The following is a 17,077-nucleotide window of genomic DNA, read 5'->3' as shown; positions in this document are numbered from 1 at the left end:
GCCATTTGTACACTCCATCCCTGTCATGTTCACGCTGCCGACAGTGATGGGGAAAACTGCGATCAATCCTGCTGAAGATGAGGGAGAAGATGATTGATGAAGAGCAAAGGGAAGAGAAAGACATTTGGGATTTGCATTATAAATTTCTCTTTCCGATAAAATGTCTCGATAATATTTTCTTTGTTTATGTTTCAACATTCTGACAGACTCCGCTCCTTTATCATTCTCACTGTGGAAGTACTGATGAATAAAAATAAAAATAATTTAAATAAAATTGAAAAACTCAGATTGAAATACATTGTATGATTTTTTACATTTTCCAGAGAAGTGAATTAAACATAACCCAAGAGCTGTATCGAATGTAATCACTGTTTTGTATCAAGTTCATGAATGTAAAAGTGAGTTACATTTTTGTCACATCAAGAAAAATAAATTCCAAGCTGCCCTCATCAATATTCCACTCAGATAGAACCGAGTCTGGACCAGACAATCCAGTCATTGATATTTGTGAAAAATGATCCACACTGTCCAGGTAGGTGGACAAAGTTGAAATTTACACCTTCCTTGAGTGAGTGAGTGGTTGGGTGAGTGAGTAAGTGGGCAAGTGACACTGGTAGGCATTGCCCAAGAGTGTGACCGGGGGTCCCGCGCCGTGTGTCCTGAGTCCCTTTAGGGCGGTCGGGTAGCCTAGTGGTTAAAGCGTTCGCTCGTCATGCCGAAGACCCGGGTTCGATTCCCGACATGGGTACAATGTGTGAAGCCCATTTCTAGTGTCCCCCGCCGTGATATTGCTGGAATATTGCTAAAAGCGAACGGAGACTACAAGTGCAGAAACATTGACCTCATGATGAGAATACAAGATGTAGGCTTATAAAGTGACAAATAGAACATTCATTTAAAGTATAACTTTATTTGGTCCCTTGTGACAACAGACAACAGGCATATCTACAGACAAGTATAACGCATGTATATCACAGTTGACGCCACTCGGAGAAGGGGGAAAGGGCATAGCAGCAGAAGCTAGCTGAGGAGACCATACGGATATAAAATTACAAAAGTGGCCAATGGCGTCAAGCCCGAGGCCAATCGTTCTACTTGCACGTCGGCAACGTCGGCAACAACTTGCTCTACATAATGACTAGAAGCTAACACTTGTCCGAATGGTGATCACAAGGTGTCTACGATTTCGACAAAGCAGTATGACGTCATTGACGCTGCAGCGCCTGGAGACACCGACCATTACTTTCTGGGAAGAGTCTGGAATTATTTCCGAAATATTCCGACTTTGAAAAATTAAAAAAAATAATTTGCGCCATTTTGACAAGGAATTGTATATCAGAAGCCAATGCTGATATATACATTAACCGAAGTAAATTGTAAACAAGAGAAGACGCAAAAAAACAGCTTCTTCATAATAACCAAATAATTCCGGTCCCGTAAATATATTTTTAAAAAACTCACGTGTTTTGAATTATTCTACAAGTGTCGATAATACATGAAAAGATAGTTTATAAATTTCACAAAAGAGTTCTAACGAACGAATGGCTAAATGCCTGTGTGATACTAGTATTCTAGGTTTCAAACGCTATATATTTACACGATAATTAAATAGTAGAAATTGCCTATTTGTTATACTGTGACTTATACGACTATATTATGTGTGGGACGTTTATTGACAAACACCTATCATATACTGTGCCAAAGGGATAAAATAGTCTAAGAGAATCTAATATATGTATTGATGTTTAAACACACGTGTTAAAAAATTACCAGGTACACAGATAGTGGTTTGTGTATAGGACCTATGTGGGAGACTGTGGTTGAATATTATTTGATACATCAAACACACGTGGTTGAAGAAAAAAACGCCTGCTATACAGGTGGTCACTACAACGCACAGCGTTCAGTCAATCACGATGTCTATTTATACATTGGCCAATACCCGTCGTGGAACAGGGTGGGGACCGGAGACCGCGTCCAGATCATGTCGGAATGGTATGAGTACTAATCACTTCTGTTAATATGGAATGTTGATATTACTTTAGTTTAAGTAAAACATATCTGTTTCAAATGATATACCCAAAGAGGGAATAAAACACACACAGTAACAATAGCCGTGGAATAACGAAGGCCTTACTTCTCAATTTCTCATTGCTACATGGAAAGCAGGAAATGCTTACCATTTTCGCGAACACCCGGTGTCTCCACTGATTTTCAGTGATTTATTCAAATAATTTTCACCACTATTTTCCCTTTTATGCCAAATGGAATCTGTTTCGGCAGATACTCGGGACTGATTGTTCTCTGGCGTTGACGGTAAGGTTCAGTTCAGGACGGCAGAGACAATATTTGTTCAAGAATGCTCTGAAACATGACTCCAGGGCCCACTTGCACAAAACGATCTTAGCGCTAAGACTTTTGTAAGCCTATGTTAAAGTATGGGAGTTAAGATCATCTTAGCGCTAAGATCGCTCTGTGCAAGTGGGCCCAGGAAAGCGTTACGATTGTAGTGAGCGTATTCGTGAAGTTCCACTGAATGATAAGCAAAGCAAGACACTGTACGTTACAATGAATCAATTATGAGACTTTCATTAAAAATACACTTCGCTGGTATTCAGTTTCAAATGTTCTGAAACGACCTTGGAATTCCGAGACAACCTGTCCTGCCGGTTCCCGAGCAGCAAGCTTCGTGTGACCTTCGGCATTGGATAAAGGCTCTCAATGCCAGCGCGTCGGAGATACAAATCTCACAGTGGATAGTTTATGATCTAATGTTTGAAGTTTTAGAAGATGTAAGTTCAAAAGTACTTGCTAGTTATTGTGATACTAGAACCGCCATTCTTGTTTGGTTTATGGGGTGAATAGTGTTACCAGTTAACCGAGAGTGAAATAATGAGAGATTACGGTTGAATCAAGAAACAAAACACGAAACAAACCCCAGTGAACAGAGAACAATGCTTGAACATGTTCGTATTATTCCATTGTCATGATAGTTATTTACAATAGTGTCGTTAGCCATTCTGCTTTCATTCAAGACAATACCAAACCAATCTAGATGTCCTGACTCCCTATATAAAAATAAAACTTAATACCAACAAGACTCAAGTCATCTAAGGAATGATAAGCTATATTTCCTTTTTCACATTTCATTTTCTTTGTCATTCGCAGCCTCATTTTTGTAATCGCACCAATCAACTTAAGATGTTGTGTTCGAGAGTAGCGAGTACGAAAACGAGGCTCCAATCTGCGTCGCCATTTTACATAGCCGGACCGTCTGGATTATTGGACGCGCCATCTGGTGCTCCGACGTTCAAGGACAGCAGGTCAGCCTAAAATAAAGAAATGAAAGATGAGTGAGTAAATTAATCGTGTATCACGGCGTGGTCAGTATAATGCAGCTTTATCAGGGTGGCGCGTAATGGACTTTGCTCCCTTTGTCAAGCGATCTTACGACTATAAGTTGATCGCAGCACTAAGGTCGGTTTGTGGGACTGGCCCCTGGGTCTCATTCCACAAAGCAATCAGCCTGCTACGATTTTCGTAAGTTCACTACGTATGATATCGGCTCTTGCAAACATAGCATCAAGGGTAATAGCATCCTATGAAACAGCAACATGAACCGCTTGACAAAGTGGACAGAATCTAAGAGTAACAACTTCTTTATACTGTAAAGGCGACGTTTCGGTATAGATCCTTATATCGTTGTTAAGAAGTCAAGACGTCAAGTCACCAAGACTGCTTGACAACGGTATAAGAATCTATACCGAAACGTCGCCTTTACAGTTTTAAAGAAGTTGTTATCCATAAATTCTGTCTACTTTGTCATCCGTCAACGTCTAAGTAATGCGTATCAATAATCGAACATCTTGGAGTTTGAAATATTTGTTCATGCCCTGCTATATTAAGGTTTTGATGCACATGTATATCATATCAAGATAAACGATTGCCATGACTATTATATATCGTCAATAATGTTCGTGTAAAATGTAGCTGTGCCCTAATACTGTAAACGATAAACGTTAATTCTTCTTGTGTTCTCTCAGTCCTACCAAAGGAAACCTGAAGAGATCTACCAAACCATGGAACGTGTTTGTTTGTTGTTTAACACCGCACTCAGCAATATTGCAGCCATATGAAGGCGGTCTGTAAATAATCAAATCTGGACCAGACAATCAAGTGATTGACATGATGAGCATCGAACCACGCTAATTGGGATACAATGACATGCTTCAACCAAGTCTGACCAACCGATCCCGTTATACGCCTCTTACGACAAGCATATGTACACACTGTAAATCGAAATAGCCACACAAATTACAAAGAAACAAACTTTCCCCATTAGGTCCCCCATTTAAGTACAGTAAACTACGGTTATAGCGAACTCAAAAAGGGACCACAAATTCTAGTTGGTTATAACCGTAATTCGTTATAAGCATATATACAGCATATATACAGCAAATGGCAGGGACCTAAAAACCAGTTCGTTATATCCGCCAGTTCGTTATAAGCGTGTTCGTTATAACCGTAGTTTACTGTAATGTTAAATTAGAAGCTGGTTGACTGACTGATTTGCAGTGTTCGGTTCCATTGAAAATGTGTCGGGTTCTTATCATTACGATGGAAACTTTATGGGGATTGTGTCTTTGTTTGTAATTTGTGTGGCTAATTCTATTAAAAGTGTGCACATATTCCGTAGTTTGGTAGCTCTCTGCTGGTCTGCAGTAGGTCTGCCTCTTTTCTTTCGTTTTCTAATCTTCTTGATATTGTATGAACTACCCTTCAGATTATCACTGATAGCAGACATGCATTCTATTGCAGGCCATGCAGTGAAAGCTGAACGTGAAGTCATCATTTGAATCAATAAAAAGCATCGTCGTCCTTAGGTTTTGTGATTACAACCAAATTAGTTTTCAAACCGTCTCCTCTTGTATAAATACATTAACTTGCGTCTCTAGGAACAAATAAGGAAACGTGAAATCATTGAAATCAATCCCCCTAAATCCCATGTGTCTGACTGGAGTCGTCTGCTCGGCTTTCTGACACGAGCAGACGACACTTCATCTTGTGGACAACTTGATGCTCACGTTGTTTTCATGCGGTAGCCGCACCAGAAAACCTTGAAAACGGAGCCTTTCTTTCAATATATGTGCATCTAAATGACTATATTACATTACATAATGCTTTCGTTGATATTGCTAACCCTTACGGTACAGTTCCCTGAGAAATCGTCCAGATTAGTAAAACTTCCTGTTAAAATGAATCACGTGTACGAAGTAATGTTCCTTTGTAAATAAGTATACTTTCAAAATAGGAAGCGTCCAACAGGTGGGTTTTGCGTACTAACAGGATTATACTATATCTAACAGGAGTGACTACCGTATGTTGGGGTGACTGCATAGCTTCGTTACGGTCCTCGTTTCTATAATGGGGCAACCATTAGATTTGATATACTGTGCCCTTTTCTTGAGCACAAATGGCCAAAGAAAACAGTTCGTTATTTTTATTTATTTATTGACAAAATATAATTGAGAACATGTTTATGTTGGAAATTTGTTTGAGCTCATAAACATTTAAAACATGCTGATCTCAAACCAAAATCCCGCCCCCCATTCCCTGAAAATCAAACAGTTGCTCACTAAGAATAGTCTACGAACGTCAGTTCAAAGGATTGAAAAACAAAGTAAACAATGGCACTGCAATTTCTTGTCGGGTGTGATGAACGTGTACAATATCTACTTAAACGTAAAAAACCCAACCCAGATTGACATATGGTCACTGATTCGACTTGAGAATCGTTAGTGGTATAAAGTGAAACGTCGAAGTCGAAGTCTCTAAATCGATTTATTATCTAAGACGATGTTTATTTGTTGTATAACGCCGCACTCAGTAATATTCCAGCAATATGATGGCGATCTGGACCTGACTATCCAGTAACTGACATCATGAGAATCGATCTACGCAATTGGGATACGATGTCATGCGTCAACCAAGTCAGCGTTCCGATCTCCTCGTTAGTCGACAACATGGGTATCTGAAACGATTTTTAACCCGGCTGTTCATGGCTGTCTAAGACGAAGTAACTTTGCGGCATAATTATCGGCACTATGTTCTAATATCAGCACCCCGCTTGTCCCGAATTACGGATAACTCGACACACTTTCCATAATCCCGAGAACAATATCAGTCGTTTCAATCACTTTCGCGTGCCTTGGGGAAATGACAATGTAATGACCGAGTCCTTGGCAAAGTAGACAACTTATGGATAACATCTTCTTTATTTACTGTAAAGGCGCCGTATGTCATGGAGGTTGTTATCCATACATTTTGTCTACTTTGTCATCCGTCAACACCTTAGTAATGTCTTTCAAACAATTGATCCTTACCTTGTTTAGTCAGCATGCTGAGAGAGTTATTTTTAGAAATATACCTCTTTGTGAGCAACAAGGCTCATTTTAACTTTTAGAAGTTTATTAACGACTTGCATGAGGCAGGCAGAATCGATATCGTGACTCATGGTCTGCCAACGCTATACGGGCAGATAGTCGATGTAACACTGCGAGGAAGCAATACGGACGAGAAAGTGGTTCGGTCTCATGTCATTCTACCTGGTGAAGTTGGTCATTTATCTGCATATCCCTCCTTTAAATGATTACCCCCCACCCCTCGAAAATAAACCAAACTCCCACACCAACACCCCTAATCTTGTATCATGGCTTTCCCACCTCCCATCATATACAAACTGCCTGTTTATCGTTATGTAATTTCCATGACTTATTTAATCATTAGATTTACCTCATTTTCGTCATCCCCCAAAGGCTGTGCCACGAACGCTTTCTGTTTGGTTGGTTCGGGGAGGCTGTCTTCATTAACAACAATCACTTTATGAGAGTTCGTCCTGTCTGCAGATTCGTCACTTTCATCACCAACCTCTTCCTCCTCGTCACGGCCCCCTTTCTCCTCGTCATGGTCTTCCTCCTCCTCTCCTGCGTGACTGTCCTCTTCTGCCTCCTCTCCTGCGTGACTGTCCTCTTCTGCCCCCTCATCGCCTTCACCAGCTTCTGCTTCATCATCCTCTGTTTCATCACCTGTTTCTTCATCCCATCCTTCTTCATCCTCATCCTTTTCCTCAGCTTCATCTTCAGATTGATCATCACCATCTGTTTCCTCTTCCTCGGTCTCTTCTGCGTCTTCGTGTGAGTGTTCGTCTTCCTCTTCTTCCTCTGTTTCTGATTCTGCTTCTTCCGGTTTGTTCTCATCGCTGATGTTCTCCAACTCCTCCTCTTCCCGCTCTCCTTCCTCTGAAGGTCCCAGGTCACCAGCGGGAACCCTGCCGCCGTCCTTGTTGTAGTCGTAGTAGTAATAATAATATGGCACCGAGCTTTCACTTTCCACGGGATTGTGCAACGCATTAGCGGCGATTTCACTCCCCGTCAGATGATGCAGTGGTTTGGTTTCGGGCGAGTTGGGAACGCTCTCCCCTACAGCTACTCCTTTCGGCTGACTCTCACTTTCCTGACCCTGGTCGTCCTCTTCCTCCGATTTCACTCCAGTGTCAGCCTCTTTGTCCTCTTCCTCTGATTTCAAAACCTGTGACCTCTTCTCCTCGGATTCGCCCCCTTCTTTTATTAGATCAGATTCCTCTTCAGGAGCTATTTCACTGTTGACAATCTCCGTATCCTGCCGAGGAACGTCATCTTCTGGAGCCTCCTCAGCCTCGACGGGCTGCATGGGTGACGGCTTCTGGTCGGGCTCCACGATGTCCTCAGCCTGCGACGCCTGCGACGCCTGATGTTCGGGGAAGAGAGGAAGGCTGTTGATGAAAGGATTCTCTCTGCTATATTCATCCTGCGCTTGCTGAAGCGCGGCTATGTCAATGGGGCCGTTTTGCTCTGGCTGATCGGGCAGAATATTTATCTGAAATGAAAGTAAAAACGTGGATTATGATTTATGTTTGCTGAGAAGTCATTGGTTTATTGGTGGGAGGAAATCCCGAAGTGATGCAGGTTTCAGACGTTTACCACTTCGGTGAAACTCACGAGTACGGGTATGGAACTGACACACCTAGAAAGATAATCGGAGCGAAACGGGATTCCAACCCACGATCATAGGTTTCTGGCGTAGCCAAGAGACGCAACTCTGCACAGCGAACTGCGAGTTGCGGCGGCTTAGACGACTGGGCCATCCGTGTCACCATATTGCCAGGGAACATAAATGAACTCCTGAGTTTAAACGCCATAACTAAGATGCGTTAACGCTTCGCGTAGAACACATACATAATTCTCTTTTGTAGCTCCTGAAGCATAGTTTCCTGTAGAATCCCACAAGGGTGAAAACATGGAGGACAGAGTCCAGCTGTTTAATAGCTTGGGAACATTCTCTTTTGCCTCGTCGTTAAAATGACATATATTTTGAGAAAAAAATCGTGGATTATTAAACTTAAACATATACTTTTGATTTTAGATGACACGCCAGTTGATCAAAATCTAATTTGTTTCAGCAACTCTTTGTACCCACGTGCACAGCCTGTTATGCTCACAACGCTCACAACAATTGATTACTTGATGTCTAATGCAGCAACCCTTTGTAGTTCGCCTCCAGATATTCTCAGCAGATTGATACTTATGGTCGAGAGCGTACTTATTTCTTGTCGCTGGAGGCAGTTAATTGCGTCTATCCCACATCACAAATCTACTTGATTTGTAAGTGAAGCAGACAATGCGATAACAACGCTTGTGTATTGGCTGATATACTCAAGTCAGAACTCTTGTCTATTGGCTGATATACTGTGGTAACAACGCTTGTGTATTGTCTGATATACTGTGGTAACAACGCTTGTGTATCGGTCGTATACTGTGGTAACAACGCTTGTGTATTGGCTGATACACTGTGGTAACACCGCTTGTGTATTGGCAGATACACTGTGGTAACAACGCTTGTGTATTGGCTGATATACTGTGGTAACAACGCTTGTGTATTGGCTGATACACTGTGGCAACAACGCTTGAGTGTCGGTCGTATACTGTGGTAACAGCGCTTGTGTATTGGCTGATATACTGTGGTAACAACGCTTGTGATTTGGCTGATACACTGTGGTAACAACGCTTGTGTATCGGTCGTATACTGTGGTAACAGCGATTGTGTATTGGCTGATATACTGTGGTAACAACGCTTGTGTATTGGCTGATACACTGTGGCAACAACGCTTGAGTATCAGTCGTATACTGTCGTAACAGCGCTTGTGTAGTGTCTTATACACTGTTGTAACAACGCTTGTGATTTGGCTGATACACTGTGGCAACAACGCTTGAGTATAGGTCGTATACTGTGGTAACAGCGCTTGTGTATTGGCTGATAAACTGTGGTAACAGTGCGTGTGTATTGGCTGATATACTGTGGTAACAACGCTTGTGTAAAGGTCGTATACTGTGGTAACAGCGCTTGTGTATTGGCTGATACACTGTGGTAACAGTGCGTGTTTATTGTCTGATATACTGAGGTAACAACGCTTGTGTATCGGTCGTAAACTGTGGTAACAACACGTGTGTATTGGCTGATACACTGTGGTAACAACACTTGTGTATTGGTTAATATACTGTGGTAACAACGCTTGTGTATTGTCTGATATACCGAGGTAACAACGCTTGTGTATTGGCTGATACACTGTGGTAACAACACTTGCGTATTGTTTAATGTACTGTGGTAACAACGCTTGTATTTTGGCCGGCATACTGTGGTAACAATGTTTGTGTATTGGCTGATATTCTTTGGTAACACCGCTTGTGTATTGGCTGATACACTGTGGTAACCACGCTTGTGTATTGTTTGATATACTGTGGTAACAGCGCTTGTGTATTGGCTGATATTATGTGGTAACACCGCTTGTGTATTGGCTGATATATTGTGGTAACAACGCTTGTGTATTGGCTGATATTCTGTGGTAACATCGCTTGTGTATTGGCTGATACACTGGTAACACCGCTTGTGTATTGGCTGCTATATTGTGGTAACAACGCTTGTGTATTGGCTGATATATCGATGATAAAAGCTTGTGTATCGGCTGATATACTGTGGTAACAACGCTTGTGTATTGGTTGATATGTTGTGGTAACACCGCTGGTGTATTGGCTGATATATCGATGATAAAAGCTTGTGTATTGGCTGATACACCGCTTGTGTATTGTCTGATATACTGTGGTAACAACGCTTGTGTATTGGCTGATATACTGAGGCAACAATGCTTGTATATTGTCTGATATACTGTGGTAACACCGCTTGTGTATTGGCTGATATATTGTGGTAACAACGCTTGTGTATTGGCTGATATATCGATGATAAAAGCTTGTGTATCGGCTGATATACTGTGGTAACAACGCTTGTGTATTGGTTAATATACTGTGGTAACAACGCTTGAGTATAGGTCGTATAATGCAGTAATAGCTCTTGCGTATTCGTCAGGTAACTGTGGTAACTTGTGTATTGGCGGGACATCAGCTGTATTGTCTGGGTATGTTTCAGAAAGAGCTTTTGGTGATACCTTGGAAATCTTTCTGATGTCAGAAATATTTCTGTAATTGCTTTGTACTCAGTGGGATGTCGTGCAGTGATCCTACGAAATGGGGTCGTTAGAATAATACACCCAGAGAGCAACTAACCCACGTTCGTCAAGATCATGAGGCATACTTCACAAGGTAAAAAATACTCTGTATCTAAATGTCAGCTTCAGAAATGCAATCTTGTGAATGTATAATTCAGAACGGATATAATGACTTACATATAAAGTACTTATAGAGTAGATTAATTTCGTGCTCTTATAGCATTGACCATAAGCCGCAGTGATATACAGCTCATATACCTCGTGTTTTCTATCAATTAGTATGACATTTGACCTGTTGTGTTTGTTATACGTATAGTACTGCTGCAGTACAGGATCCTGTGCAACAAAGGGATGTAAACGCCTTTTACTGTCGTAACTCCCATCGTGGCCATCTAGCGCTCGTTCAAAGTGTGTCCTCAACACAAAGCTTAAGTAATACATTTCATACATAATTAAATCATAACATCTCGTATTTAGTTTCGACAAAATCAGTGGATGCTCCATCGTGTCACTGCTTTTTTTCTGGTTCATCACTGGATTGTGGGGTCTGTTTACAGGCCGCCGTCGCCGTCGCCGTACAGCGTCAGGCACCAAACACTTCCTTTTTAATGCAAATTGTGTGGGCAGCGGGTGCGCCCGGAAGGGCAGGATTTGCTAATCCCTTTCGCCTTTTCATGACTGATTTTCAGGGATTCATTCATATCATTTTCACCGCTATTCTGCCTTTTACAACCAATGGAACCTGTTTTCGGCGCAATATTTTATTATTGTGATTTATTGGTCACGTGTTGCTTTAAGTATTCAAGCCCTTTGGCATCGCTCGATGATCTCCTTAAGGCGGCGTCACACGGGCAAAAATACGTTTGAAATCACAGATCGGCAAGCTAAAATAAATTGTGTTTGCACAGGACTAATATGTGCTGTTGTTACTTTGCTTCTCTTCACTTGCCAACGCCAGTTTGTTGAAGGAGTAAGTGAACATAAAGTCATAGGTAGCATCTTATTGTTTGTAAGCGACCAACATTTGTTTGACACCTATTTATACTTCAAAAACGAGTTTGAAGACACTAACAATGTTCGTCCCCAAACCCCTATTTCCACACACACACACACACACACACACACACACACACACACATTGCAGTTTGTCGTGTGAAACCATGTTCAGTTGTTAAATCTAATCACGACGCACGTACCTGACCCTCAAGGGTGCCCTGATCGGTGTTGGGCTGCTGTATGACGGGAATGGCATTACTCAGGTCAACGTGGCCGGCCTTGACCTCACTCACATCGTGGGGGTCAACGTAGGTACTTTCTGCTGCTGGGACCTCGTTGTGGTGGGATGCTGGTTCGGCTGTCTGAGCGTCGTTATTGACGCTCCCTGCAGTCATTTGGTTCCTCTCAAATGTATTTCGCATAGGGGTCTCTAAAATATAATTGTATGTTGTAGGACGTCAACCTGCACCAACAGCTTCTTCCTTACCTACCAAAGCGTCTTGGGCATGTTACAATGACTAACGGTGGTAGTTTGTATATATTGAAACCTCGTTAAAGCATGCACCACAATCTCCAGAAAATCGACACGTCAGAGTAAAATTCTTTCAGTTAGTGAGTTGCGTTTAACGCCGCTTTCAACAGTATTCCAGTTATATCACGGCGTTCGTTTGATGTGGGAAGAAAGTAGGTCTCAGGCTTTTACCACTTTGGTGAAACCCACGATCACGGGTGTGGTGCTGACATTTTCTACTGACATTAAGATCAATTTCCGGGAATACCAAAACAAAATGCAAAATATTAAATTCTTTATCATACGTAATATTTGATAACATCTCAGGAAATACTGTTTGTTTGTTCGTTGCTTAACGCCGCACTCAGCAATATTCCAGCTGTATGACGGCGGTCTGTAAATAAAAGAGTCTGGACCAGACAATCCAGTGATTAACATCATGAGCATCGATTCACGCATTTGGGATACGATGACCTGCATCAACCAAGTCTACGAGCCTGACCACCCGATCCCGTTAGTTGCCTCTTACAACAAGCATATACGATCTGTCACAAAGCTATTTACAGGAATCAACATCATCTTTAATCGATCACTCAATCCGACAAAAATCTTTCATCACATAATTTACCCCTACACAGGTTATGTCGTTTGGAATAGTATCATATGATCTTGTCTAATGATAGTACAAGATAGGATGCGTCCTGTTTTCGAACGACCAGTGTTACGAGATTGGTAGTCCACTCAAAAGCAACCATGCCATGCCATGCGATCTCCGGGGAAGACTCTAATTCAATCTGTTGGCACTTACTGTAGATAAAACGTGGAAACTCGCCCCCTGCTTTCTTCTCGACTTGCTTCGGGATCTGGAATAAATTGTGGAACCATACGTTAAATGAAAGACAGCTAATTAAGGCCAACGGGGCGGAACGGCCACTTGCATGTGTCATATAGGGCAAGGGGCATTCAGACGGCAGGGATTCAGTAATGCTGTTAACTTTTCACCATCAAATGTTGAAAGATCTGAGGCATAATTTTGCATTACTTGTTTCTGCTTTTTACGCACGGATCCTGTACCGAGCTAACATGAATTGGCGTAATGGCGGCCCCTTTGGAATACGTTCCCTGCTCAGTTGTTGGCACCAAAGGAATGTGTCAAAATGCTGTGAATTGGGGTTTTAATTAAGTATAAAGTTTATTTAGTCAGCATAAAATCGATTCCAGTTGTACGAGGACTGGGGACGTGTGTCGGAGACCCCTCTGACGTGAGTTCTACGCGGATTGACGTTGAAAAACGTCAGCTCTTTGGGGGCGACGCTGTTTGAATCGATGCCGCAGGTCCGATGTTGAAAACATGACGTGTGTATTTTGATGGATCGTCTTGAATGCGGACGAGTAACCAGGCACTGGCCTGTTTGAAGACTCGGCTTACTGCTTGTTGCAAGTTTAATGTTACGGGTGATATGTACCGTTTTAAGGTAAAGCAGAAAAAGCCAGACACATTTTAAGTAAACCCCTCGTCATGCATGATGAAGTTGCTTGCAATTAAATCTAATTTGGGTGAGTGAAGCTTAAAATGGCGTTCTCCTGTGCGAAACTCCCGTGATTTCATACAAAAGAGGGATTCTGAGTTTATGCGGACAAATATTCAGTTCTTTCCCAGCATGCCATTTCTCTGCGAGAGGAATCTTATGGTGGCACAGGGCGAGGTCGTTTACCACTTTGGTGGCCCCACGTGTACGTGTGGTTTTGACAGACCAAGAATTATAGTCGGGGAGAATTCTTTTACATGATGGACGCATCTCTGCAGGCGAATTGTGTCGCCTTAGAGTCAGCGAGTTTAAAGGGTTTAACGCCGTTATGAATATGATTTAAGTTATAGCGGCGTGTCAGCCTCATGTGGTAAGGAAGCCAGAACTGGTGCAGGTCTTCGACGTTTACCACATACGGTGCTGACACGCCAAGACATAGGAAACTCAGATGATGGCCACACGTCCCATATCCGTGTCAAGGCAGGTCATTCCTCGCAATCGTTATATTAACAGAATTCGAATTAATCTTTCCGGAATCTATTGTAATGAATCTATTTTACCCGACACACGACCTGTACATGTTTTTATATAAACCAAGTGTCTTCGCACACGTAATGCAGTTAATGTGTTTTCAAACTTTCTTCTACATACCAATGTTTCTACTCATATGTACTAAAGAACAACCAATTTTTCAATATATTTTTTATATATCACCGGCCGCGTCATACCAAAAGACGCAAAAAAATGGTACTTGTTGTTTCCCTGCCTGACGCTCGGGAATAAAAAAAGGGCTGGTCCGGGTACCGTGTCTGAGTGGAGTATCCTTCGCATGGTATCTCAGTGGGCGAGGACTCTAAAACTGGCATGGTCCGGACTAGTTCAAGTCCGCACGTCGCTATATAAGTGCAATCATACTGAACGCGACCTTAAACCCCATGCAACCTTACCACCCACCTCGTTTAAAGACACACACACATCACCGTGCTGGAATGTATCGAGCCAGGAATCAGCTTCCATAACGGCACGGTGTTTTCCGCCAGCGTAATTATGTACAAAATATTTTCCTAATATTAGTCGAGGCTCGGGTCGATATAATTCAATCAGAGCATTGTGTCAATACACACCACCTGGTCATTCACGCACCTTGATGAGCTGCGGACTTGGTTTCTGGAAGGCTGAAGGGTCGCTGCTCTCAGTGTCCGCAACTATCTTGTGCCCAAGAAGTTTCTCGCCTTCCCCTAAAACAGACGTGAGTGAGTGAGTGAATAGAGTTTTACTCTGTTTGTGCAATATTGAAGCATTTCATGCTTTGTAAGCCTGGGAATCGGTCATGGGTCTGTCATGGGCAAATGTTTTAGAGGGACGAAAAATTGTGTGTGTGGTTGTGGTGGTGGTGTGTGTGTGTGTGTGTGTGTGTGTGTGTGAGAGAGAGAGAGAGAGAGAGAGAGAGAGAGAGACAGGTAGGCCTTCGGACAGTTGCACCAATACCAATATTTGTAGGATAGACAAAAGGTCAGGAGTCATTTCAGAGATAATTTCTCCATCTAAAGCAGCCGGTGATTGATCTGCTCCCGCAGAGACAACATTATTGTTTGGATCACGTTGTTTGAGAGTCGATGAACAAAGATTAGATGCATATCGCATCCTGCACATGCAATCTCCCAGTGCACTGCCCTCCAGGCATTGGTGCTTGTAGATACGTGATATGAAGTGTGTGTATGTGTGCGTGCGTGAGAGAGAGAGAGAGAGAGAGAGAGAGAGAGAGAGAGCCCTCGGACAGTTGCACCAATACCAATATTTGTAGGATAGACAAAAGAGCTTCACAGGACCAGAGCGGGTTATCCCACATCAATAGCCATGCAGTACAGGTAAACATACACAGTGTACAGTCAGACAGTATTCCGTTTTCTGTAGACGGGAGACTATCTGCGGTGTCACTAGCGTTATTACAGAGATATATGAGGCTTGCAACTTGCGATGTGGGTTTTGTCGGTTATACTTGCTGCTTAATAGCGAACCTGGACCAATACATCGATATTGCGCATGCGTGATAGATGGATGTGCACTGAACACGATTAACCAAACAGCATGCAACCATAGTGTCTAGTAGTAGTAGTAGTAGTGGTAGTGGTGGTTTATTTCAGTAAATCAGGCCACAGGCCCATTTTACAATATATATATTCAAGCATTCAAACATGTTGCGCCACAAGTGCATGTAGTAATATCAATACTAATCCGTACAAGGGTATCTGAGACCATATACATATGGTGGTAGAATTAGTAGTTTATATAATGGACAACTGCTTGCTCCTCATTTTAAGAGCAAAGAATGTAAACTTGGCAAGATTATTGATTGTGAAAGCATTACTGGTGGTAAATAAAACCTTACATTTATGCTCTGATGGAGATGTATAATAATAACTTGGCAGAAAGTTTCTTCTAAGATCGTCATAAAACGGACAAACTAAACAAACATGGTATTCTGTTTCTACACTTGGAATGATACAAAATGGACAAAGTCTTTCACACTTTGGAATACCTAACTTTCTACCCTGTGATACCATAAGATCCCTGTGAGAGAATAATCCTAAATGCAGCAATTTTCACAACATTTAAATAATTTTCATATTCGTTTGATAGCTTAATTGTTTTATACAAATATAATGAAGATAATTTGTCAAAAGATTCAAAGAGACACTGGTTATCAATATCAATACATCTTGTTCTAAAAGAGGATATAAATGAATGGATACAAGAAACTGATTGTCTATTCCAAATTTCACCATATCCAAAGGAAAATAACAGATTTTTAACTTTCAGTGCCCAGCAATCTAGACCCTTTTCTGCCCGGTCATACTGGTACACATACGTGTGATATAATATACTGTTTTCGTTCTGAGTTAATAAACGCAGCCAGTACTTAATAATTTTCAGATGTTGGTTTACTTTTAACGAGTATCTCCCAAGTTCAGCTCTTGCTACAATATTAGGAACAGTTCTTCTCAGTTTCAAAATAAGCTTGCAGAATTTATCATGAACATTTACAATATCTTTAGAGGGATGAAATCCACTTATCTCTGAGCCATATAATAATATGGGCAGCACTTTAACATCAAAAATACGAAGTAACATTTTCAGGGGAAGTTTGTGAAAATTGTACATATGTGATTGTAACAATAATATTACCTTCCAAGCTTGTTGGGATAATATCTTTTGAGTTTTATACCAGGAACCCGAGCTAGAAAAATTTACTCCAAGATATTTATAACTGGGGACTATCTCAAGAGGGCTGCCATTAAGAACATAGTGTCTAGTGATGAGCAACAATGAAATAAAACAAGCTATGTTTTTAATATAAAGCCACACACACAAGAAAATGCATGTACAACCGCCAAAAATAACCTGCAAAAAATGTGGCCAAAAATCGCTTTTCGTCGAAAATCTTAA

The 17,077-nt window shown here is 41.6% G+C and overlaps 1 protein-coding gene across 1 annotated transcript in view; it reads right to left on the bottom strand.

Moving 5' to 3' along the window:
• Positions 1-890: 890 nt before the first annotated feature.
• LOC124131778 (Golgi integral membrane protein 4-like) overlaps positions 891-17,077 on the bottom strand; it is a 69,917-nt gene continuing 53,730 nt past the window's right edge. Inside the window, exons 4-8 of the mRNA XM_048403553.1 lie at positions 14,774-14,868; positions 12,910-12,964; positions 11,791-12,020; positions 6,793-7,914; positions 891-3,329 (exon numbers count right to left, since the gene is read on the bottom strand). Of these exons, the coding sequence (XP_048259510.1) occupies positions 3,258-3,329; positions 6,793-7,914; positions 11,791-12,020; positions 12,910-12,964; positions 14,774-14,868 (1,574 nt within the window). The 3' untranslated portion in view covers positions 891-3,257. The remainder of the gene's footprint in view (positions 3,330-6,792; positions 7,915-11,790; positions 12,021-12,909; positions 12,965-14,773; positions 14,869-17,077) is intronic.

Source organism: Haliotis rufescens, unplaced genomic scaffold (assembly GCF_023055435.1).
Source record: "Haliotis rufescens isolate VD_foot unplaced genomic scaffold, xgHalRufe1.0.p SCAF_3, whole genome shotgun sequence".
NCBI classification, from domain to species: Eukaryota; Metazoa; Mollusca; class Gastropoda; order Lepetellida; family Haliotidae; genus Haliotis; species Haliotis rufescens.
This window is presented reverse-complemented; position numbering and strand designations above follow the sequence as displayed.